At 53.4% G+C, this 9,373-nt stretch overlaps 1 protein-coding gene across 5 annotated transcripts in view; it reads right to left on the bottom strand.

Annotated features, from left to right (window-relative positions):
* Positions 1-4,475: 4,475 nt before the first annotated feature.
* Positions 4,476-9,373, bottom strand: part of Mef2d (myocyte enhancer factor 2D) — a 35,565-nt gene continuing 30,667 nt past the window's right edge. For all 5 annotated transcript variants that reach the window (XM_023713817.1, XM_023713818.1, XM_023713820.1 and 2 more), the window contains 3 exons: positions 6,653-6,881; positions 6,013-6,322; positions 4,476-5,744 (listed from right to left, as the gene is read on the bottom strand). In XM_023713817.1, coding sequence (XP_023569585.1) covers positions 5,733-5,744; positions 6,013-6,322; positions 6,653-6,881 — 551 coding nt within the window. In that variant the 3' untranslated portion in view covers positions 4,476-5,732. The remainder of the gene's footprint in view (positions 5,745-6,012; positions 6,323-6,652; positions 6,882-9,373) is intronic.

Below are 9,373 nucleotides of genomic sequence, written 5' to 3'. Positions count from 1 at the left end.
CCGTTGTGTCTGTGTCTGCCTAAGCAGGCGCTTTAACCTGTTGAGCTATTAGGCCGGCCCTTACGTCACTAGTTTGGACTGGGGATGCCTCATCTCTCATCTCTGAAGCATACTTGTTTCACCATCTTCTGTTCCTGCTCCACAGCCTAATGCCTAATATGTTTGATGCAGAGTTGTCACTTAATAGGTGTTTGTTGCACTGGGTATGGTAGGGGAAACCTATAATCCTGGTTACTCCGGAGGCTGAGGCAGGAGATCACAAATTCAAGGGCAGCCTGAGCAATTTAGTGAGATCCTTTCTCAAAATGAGTTTTTTAAAAAGCTGTGGGTGTATTTTAGTGGTACAGTGCATGTGTAGCATGCACGAGGCCCTGAGTTCATTCCCCAGCAGTGCAAAAAAACCAAATGAATACACAGAAAGTAAAAGTTGTGGCATTTCAGTTAGAAGGGTGGCATGAGCAGACTAGGGACTGTCAAGGCAATAGTGGCTATCTACAGCTTGCCTAGCATCTAAAGGAGGCCCAGGGGGTCGCATGGGCTAAGTCTGGAGGAGAGTTTGTGCTGGCTCTCAGAAAGCCTTGGGAGCCAGGCCCAAGACTTGTGCAGGTGTTCACTTAGCAGAACTGGGACAAAGATGGGAAGATGGATTGGAGAGGGCAGTCAAGGGTTTGAGCAAACAAGGAGATCTCAGCTCTGTTGTACAGAAACATACCCAGGGAAATGGTGACCAGACAAGGCCACCCACCATCAGCAGTAGAACTAGGAGCTGAACTCATTCTGGACCTTAACACATCCAGAGACATTTTTCTCTGGGGTCCTGGGGATTGAACCCAGGACCTTCATTGTGAATTACATCCTCAACCCTCGTCTGTCCTCCTTTTTATTGGAGACAGGTTGACCAACGAGGTTCAAATTTCCAATCACAAGCATCACACTCATATGATTTTGGAGCTCTGTGTACTCCAAAGAGTGATGCTATGTGCTTATGAAGGGGGCATCAGGGTGTCCGCAAGTGGTAAGGATCCTTGTCAGTCAGGAGAGGGTAGGTTGTTTTAGACACAATCTGTAGTGGGTTCTTGGCTGTAGCAATGTCAAGGGGAAACTTGGGAACTCTAAGGACAGAGGACAAGATGACTTCACTCAAATGGCAGCAGGCAGGAGGCCTCAGTTCCTTGCCACATGGGCCTCTCCATGGGGTTGTTCACAACAGGGCTCTAGCTTCCCCCAGGGCAAATGATGAAACACAGAGAGAGGTGGAAGCCTCATCCTTGCCATCACTTCCACCTTCATTGGTCCCACATAGCAGCCATGACTCGCAGTAGGTAGGGACAAGATACCCAGAATGCTAGGCAGGGGTAGGTGGAGGCCACTTTCCCAAGTTGCTACAGGCAGCCTGCTCTTCTAACCCTCTCCTCTCCCTCTGCTGAGAGAAACAAAGTCAGCCAACCTTGTGAGAGGTGCAGAGTCAACACAGATGGTGGCGTTTTGCAGCAAGGATGCCCAAGGCCTGAGGACACTGTGACTCCCCCACCCCGCACCCCCCCCCCCCCCCGCAGCTGGCTGAATGTGCAGCAACCGCAGCCTTTAGCCTACAGGGTGGACTACAGGCATTTACAGGCCAGCCTTGGCTGTTGTACAAGGCTGCCCTGCCTTTGCAGCCTGATGTGGTCAGTTCAGAGAAGAAGCCAAACCCTGCTAGGGGTTATATCCTCCATCTTTTTTTTTTTTTTTTTTTTTTGGAATCGGGGATTGAACTCAGGCCCTTGCACTCGCCAGAGAAGCACTTATTCCACTGAGCCATCTCCCCAGCCCCCCTCAATCCTTAATTAATATATATTTTAAAATTCTGAGACAGAATCTTGCTGAATCACTTAAGTTTCTGAGGCTGGGCTTCAGCTTGAGATCCTCCTGCCTCCGCCTCACAGAATGCCAGGGTTACAGGTATGCACTATTGTGCCCAGGTGTCTTCTGGGGCTTCTAACTGAACAACTCAGTCAAGGGCTGCCTTCTTCTGACAGAGCACCTGGAAGAGACTTCCACCAAGACACCTGGGCACGCAAGCCCTAGCACCAACCACCTCTCCCTGCCAGGCAGAAGAACGTGGGCAGGCCACTCAGGCCTGCCCTCCCCTCCTCACCGCGCCAAAGAAACCAAAGCCCACACCAAAGTATCAGAAACGTGTCTTCTTTTCTTTTAATAGTAAACCTCTTTACAACAAATATAGTGAAAGAGTTTTCAAACAAAACTCATAAGAATCTCGAGGACTTTGTCTTTTCTTATTGTGTAGAGTACTAAGAAAGCATCACCATACAGCACGAAAGGAAATATTGAAAACAAATCAACAGCCACACACTTGGACTCGCCCTGCCCAGGACCCAGGCGCCCCAGGAGTGTGGGTGATTGTCGGGCTTGGGGGTGGGTCACTTCTTCAGCCCACCCACTCCTCCCTCCCTCGTCCCACCCCCCTCCCACCCTTCTTCTGGGACTTGGATGGGGACAGCAGAGAATCCAGATTCTCCACAGGCCATCCCCACCTCCTGCCCCCATACAAATCCCAGTCCTTCTACCAATAGTTGTGGGGGGGGGGGTGCAAGGCCAAGAGGGAGATCAAGGAATTCCCAGGCTCCAGGTCTCCCCTCCATGAATACCTAACTCCCCTACCTCCTGGGAATCCAAAGAGTTAGTTAAAAATATATAGAGATATAGATATTTCTAGATACACTTTTACATCATTTCTGTCTCTCCAAACAAATAAATAATCAGCAAAAGAAGGTGCATTACTTCCTTCCTGTCCGAAGGGGGAGGGGCGGGCAGGGCTGAGTCAGTCTGCTCCTTGCTGCACTGTGGGGAGGTGTGTGTTCCACTGAGGCAGGCGGCCTTCTGGCCCACTGTCCCTGAAAACTGTGGGAACCTGGGGAGCGGAGGGACATGGATGACTCCAGTGGTTACTTTGGCGACTGCCCAGTCCTTCAGAGGGAGTGGGTGGAAACAAATTTGGCTTGTGAGAGGAAGAAAAAAGAAGTCCCTACTTGAGGTCTGAGCTAGCCAGGAGCCCCTACCAAAAGAAACCTTGGGGTACTGACTGCAGAAATGTCCCATATTCATTCACAGACTAATCCCTGCTGCCAGGGACAGAGAAGGACACACACACATCCACACAGGGTAATCAGAAGCCAGGTCTGCCCTTCCGAGCAGAGGGCAAAACCGGCAAATATTGCACCGAGAACTGCAGGGCCTCACCCCCACTCTGGGGTCATGGTGGCCAAGTTCTGCTAGAAGGTGGGCAGACTGGGGATGGGGGGGTAGCCTGAGAAGAGAAGGCCAGTCATGCAACACTTAGTGAGCACCTATCAGCCATTCAGCATCACTGAATGCCTATCACGTGCCAGGTCCATCCTGCCTGCCTGCAACACCCTGGTCAAGTCCCATTGATTCCTGAAATGGCCCTAGGAACCTGGGGAAGGCTGGACATTTTGCATCCCTGCTGGCAGCCCACTGAGTCTGAGGTGGTAAGGAAGGACCACTGCCTGGTGGAGTAAAAAGCCTTGGAAGAAGAATTAGAATTTTTCTCTGAAAGTGGGAGCAGGTGCTCTGGGAAAGGGCACTGTGTGTCAGGTGTGGGGGGTCCAGCGGACAACTGTGCCGAGAGGCCATGGTCCCAGAGGAAGGCAGCCCTGACAGGGAAGGGTGCAGAGAGAAGCAAAGAGGGCCAAATGCCAGCTGCCTCCAACTGCAGGATGGAAGCCAGAGCCAAGGGCAGGAACAGAGGGGAGAGAGGGACACAGAGCTGGAAGCCAGGGCAGTGGAGCTGAAGAGTCACTATCTCTTTGGAAACACACCAGGCCATCAGACACAGAGCTGTGCTCAGAGCTCCTGTCCCACAAAGATTCAGGAATCTACCCCCCTCCCCCGCTCAGAGGGACATAAAGGTACATTGCACACAAGTGTGCACGCACGCACACGTGCAACACATACATACTCCAACACAAAGGTACACTGGGACACAGAAATACCAGAGGCCCTCTCCAACATGCCTGAGCACATGTAGCCACATACACCTCTCTGGCCCTGGTTCCTTTCCTGTGTCAAGTGCCAGAATACTGTGAGGATGGGTCAGCAGTAGGCACAGATACCTGTTGCATGGGGCCTGGTCTAACACTAATCTCCGACAGGAGTGCTGGGGCACCGCCCCCTTGGGCCAAGCAGCTGGGCATGTGTGGAGGAATGGCCAGAGTCCTGCCAGCCTGCCCTTGTCACCCTCCCAGCCAGGCAGGGATATCAGTGGGAGTGGAGAGCACAATGGGGTTCCACCCCCTCCAGGCTGGTCTCTGATCCAGCCCAAGTCATGGGATCCATTCTCTGCCTCTTGGGGCATTGGGCTCCCTATGGTGGGGGCAGTTGAGGGGAAGGGAAGGATAGGGAGGACAGGGGAGGGGAGGGAAGGGGAGGAAGAATAACAGCAGAAGAATCTCGTCTGTACAGTACGGGCCATTTGAGTCATTATTATTACAATATACTTTGACAAAAATAGAATCTCATTTCATATCAATACAACAACAACAACAACAAAAAAGTTTCCTGGACTGTTACACCGCTAATGTTTTCCAAAGGTCACTATATACAATTACAGTAGCCAAGAGGGGCGGTGGGACGTGGCCTGGAGGCAGTGGGACAGGAGGTAGCAGACAGTGAGGGTGCCAGAGCAGGGAGGAGGGCTGGGAGCAGGCACCCGGAGGCGGCTTCCCTTGGGGAGCTGAACGCTGCCCCACCCCACCAACCAGCTCCCTAGGGCGGGGTGGCGTGCATGCAAGGCAGGGGACGCCCTCCCACACCTGCTCTTTGTGCCCAGCCCCAGAGCACCTCCCTGGAGCTCTGGCAGGGCCAGCTTGACAGGGCTGGTCTGCTGAGGTTGGCGCACTATTGCACTGTGTATCCTAGAGAAAAGGCTGTGGATGGAGGGGCCTGCGCACCCTCACCCAGCCCCTCTGTCCTCCTTGCGCCTCACCACTTTTCTCCCCATATGTGCTTCGAGAGAGGCCACCCTCAAAGCCCTGCCCCCAGCCTCAGGTCCAGGCAGCCTTCCCAGCCCAGAAGCTCAGCCAGCACCCATACAACTTGGGGGTGCAGCACACAGAGCCAGCGAGTGTGTTGTGTAAGTGTGCAGGGCGCCTGAGGGTTGGGCTTGGCTGGACAGGCGCCTGTGGGGAACAGCCCCGAAATGGAGACCCTCTGCTTCCTCCGATTCCCTTGGATATAAGTCACCCATCAAGCTACCTTTGGGGTTTTAGTCTACTGGAGGGGTTTTTGTTGCTTGGTAGTTTTTGGTTCTTTCCCTCTATCTGGGAGATGGGGCGGGAGGGCTCCACATGCAGGGCTTGGCCAACTGTCCTTTCCCCAAGGCCTACCAGGCCCCCCACCCTTCCTGCAGCATATGTGTACAACGTGCAAAGTGTCCCCCCCTTCCCGCAAAAAAGAGCCCCCCACCAGTGAAAACGGTGGGGTTGAGAGGGGATGAGAGCATCCCTCTCTCTAAAGCGAGAATCCAAATTAAAAAAAATATAATAATAATAATAATAATATAATAATAATAATTATACACAAATGTAACCATCAACAGGACACGGAGCACAAGAAAGGAAGTGGGGGTCGAGCGGGAGGAGCCCAGGACAGGGGTGGGGGGGTGGTGAGATTGTCAACTCTTCATCGGGGAGGCTGGGAGGGGAGTGGGAACATCACTTTAATGTCTGTGAAGAGAGGAGATGGAGAAGGGGTGTGAGGGGGACCCAGCTGCTGAGGCTCCCCACTCCCCTTTCCCATGGGCCGATGCTAGGGGTGGGCCAGCTGTGGGGCATTGAGCAGACCAGTGCTGGGGCAGATGAGCCTCTCCTGAGATGACAAACGGACTGAGGGAGGGCTGGCTGACCACAGCCTCTCAGGAGAGAAACAGGTCGGGGCACACGAGGCAGCCCTGGGTGCAGCACACACTGGCAGGCAGGGGAGGTGCTACAGTACCCAGGCGTCCAGCCGCATCCTCTTCACAGCCGAGCCCTCAGCCTCGGATTCTGGGGCCGGACGCAGCAGGCCCAGTGTGGGCCCGAAGTCCCCCCGGCCATCATCACGTTCTCCTGTATCATAGGATCCTCCTGCAGGGCTACTGAGACCATCACCGGGCTCTGGGCGGGCAGCTGGGAACACCGCTGCCGGAGGGGGAGGCGCAGGGCTGCGCTCTCGGCTTGGGGACACCGGTTCTGACTTGATGCTGATGTGGGGGTGGGTGGTGACGGTGAGGGCAGCGCCCACATGGGGCAAGGGGCTGCCTGGGCTGGAGGCAGGCAACAGCGATTGGGGACAGGGGACAGAAAGAAAGAGTTGGGTGATTGAAAAGCCACAAAGGAAAAAAGAAAGACAGTGGGGGACAAGGATAAGAGGGAGACACAAGATGGAGAGAAAAGAGAAAAAAGTGGCATTAGTTCTAGTTCTGTCCCTGTCATCTATCCCCTACAGCCCAGGTCCAATCCACCCCGCACCCTGGGGCTGGATGGACAGAGAACTGTGTGAGTCTCTTGGGCTGCCACTTAGTGCCACACTGCCTCACGGGTATTCTTCCCACTCCTCCCCGCAAGCGCCCATGGGAAACCTCCCAAGGACTCACATGAGGTTGCCAAGAGACACGGGGACCAGGTGGGGCTGCTGAGATGGCTGCGGAGGCTGCGGAGGCTGCGGAGGCTGTGGCGGCTGTGGCTGTGGCGGCTGTGGCTGTGGAGGCTGCGGCTGCTGGGGCTGCTGCGGCTGCTGCCAGGCGGTGACGCTGCCTAGTGACAGCCCCCCTGGCGAACTGAAGGCCGGTAGGGAGGAGAGCTCTGCACTGGTCAACTGGTAATCTGCAGCAGGAGAAGGCAAGGAGGAGCTTGGAGAGGGAGCCACTAGGAGGACCATGGAGATAAGGGGACAGGTGGTGTTTAAAGACAGATGTGAGGAATTTGAGAAACTCATAAAAATTCAGTGAAGATGGCACTCAGAAAAATGCAAGTCATAATAACAGGAGGTGCTGTATTTCTAATAGGATGAAGAGAATAGTTTTTAAAACAGTGAACTTTAAAAAGAAATCATGTGTAAGTATCAGTTTTATAATGACAATTATTGAGGGATATGGTGATGCAGGCCTGTAATACCAGCATTCAGGAGGCTGAGGCAGGAAGGTTACTCAAAGGTGTATACCCTGGGTGAGTTCAAGGCTAGCCTAAACTGTACATCAAGAAAAAAAAATATATAATGTCTGAAAAAAATATGTATGTATTATATAATTACAAAACAGAAAATAAGAGGAAAGGGACAGTAGGGAAAGTCCAATTATGTCTGTTATCCCTCCAACTGCTAAATCTTTCGAGGCAGCAGGAGCCATGGAGGCCAACAGGCAAGCAAGGGTGTCCAGAGAGCAACGTGGCAACTACCCTTCCCCAAATGTCTTCAGGCTATCGCTAACCTAAGAGGGGGCTCGAGGCACTGTGCCCACAGACAAGAAGACACGCAGGCCTTCCTGGGCCCAGACTGAAGCCCCAAGCTGAGGTTCTGGACAATGCCCCAGGAGGGTATTCATTCCTTTCTAAACTGTCTATCCATGCTGCCTGAGCCTTCTATTCTCCTAGCCAACCTGGGTAGGTGGCTGAGGGGGCCACAGCTGCTGAATATATAAAAAGGAGGTTGATTTTATTTTACATGCTTTGGAGTTATTGTCGGAGAACTAACCAGAAGCAGTTTCTAAACAAAAAAGATGACATGTAGTAAAAGGACAGTAAATGTTGGGTCAAAATGGAAATAAGTGAATAAATAAATAAATAGTCTATCCACAGAGGACACTGAGGCACCTACACTGCCTTAGAATAGATGGAGCCCTAACAGGTTCACAGAATGCACAGCTCCATGGGTGCATCCTGTTTGGGATACTCACTGTGAGAGCAGAGGGAATGCTGGGAAGGGGCATATCCCAGCATCCCCACCTACACCACGAGGCTACTAGTCCAGAGGCAGGGACTCCAGCCCTCTGTCTATATAAGGAGCACAGGAGGAACGTGCATGACGCAGCAGGGAAGTTAAAGGGCTGAGCTTCGAGGCCAATGTCACATGACCCGAGGCAAGCTGCTTACTCTCTGCTCTAGGGAGGCAGGGGCAGATACTTCCCACAGGCACAGCTGCTGGCAGGACACAGGGAGCTCCACACCGAGGCATGCAGAGCACCGTCTGGCTCAGATTTTCCTAGCAGTACTTTACTGATGAAGCAGCTGCAGCCTCAGGGGTGTGGACCAGCCTGTGTCGTGGAGCCAGTGGCAGGGCTCAGAGGGCTCTCTGTGACCTCTAAACCTCATTCCAGAGGTGGCCCATGCTTGCATCTCGTTTCCTGATGTTTACTGAGTTCTGTGATGCTTATATTTAAGAAGCTGAACAAAGTAAAAAATGGGCCCAAGACTGAGTATTTCTGACTTATATTTGCAAACAATGAAGCCAGGCCCAGAACAGTGATGTGCTGGTGTAGCTCAGGGAGTGGACATCAGAGACCCCACTCTCAGTCCTGCTTCTGCCCACCAGATTCCAGTTGGAGTCTACCCAGAGGACACATAGCTCCTGGAGGCCAGGAGCAGCACCGCCGCCCTGAGCCACCACAGCGAACCTGAGTAGCTAGTATCAACAAAGGGCTGGGCCCACCTCTTGCCCCAGACAGGACCGCAGCCAGATCACCCCAGCCGGAACTCGAACTCACAGCAAATGTAAACAGCATTGTGCTCACTGGGCTTAGGTTACACACCTAGGGTCACCTGAAAACACTTGCTATCTACCTCAGGTCTGCTTAGCTACTCCTGCCCCCTCTCGAGTGGGTAGGAGAAGGAAGGGTCCTGAAGGCTGTGCTGAGCACCTGTCTCTGGTCCACCAATAGAAACTGGCTTCACAGGCTGCAGGACCAGAAGACCATGGAAACCTGTCATGGTAGGTTCCCATCTCATAAGCAGCTTCTAACAAGGGCTGCCCGCCACCACCCATCCCACCTGGCCTGGCACTGGGAGCCAGCCTTTCTCGTTGCCCACTAAGCCTTTGCCACCCACTGCTTTGAGCACCAAGGCTCAGCTCTCAGGGTGCCAGGCCAAGGCTGAAGACTTAAGACTGTGGGAGTGAATGTGCACAGCCAAGGGACAAGGGGCTCACAGACCTGCATGCTACAGCCTGTCCCCTCAACATGAATCAGGTCCTTCCGCTCACTCAATTTTCAGCAGAGGGGCCTTATACTGCACAGGGCTGGGAAGGAGGGAGGGGCAGATCTGTGTGGTCTGTACTGGTGCCTAATGCCTCATGTGCTTCCACTCTGGGATGGGGGCTACAGTGG

This window comes from Octodon degus, unplaced genomic scaffold, assembly GCF_000260255.1.
Source record: "Octodon degus isolate 3935 unplaced genomic scaffold, OctDeg1.0 scaffold00032, whole genome shotgun sequence".
Taxonomy (NCBI): Eukaryota; Metazoa; Chordata; class Mammalia; order Rodentia; family Octodontidae; genus Octodon; species Octodon degus.
This window is presented reverse-complemented; position numbering and strand designations above follow the sequence as displayed.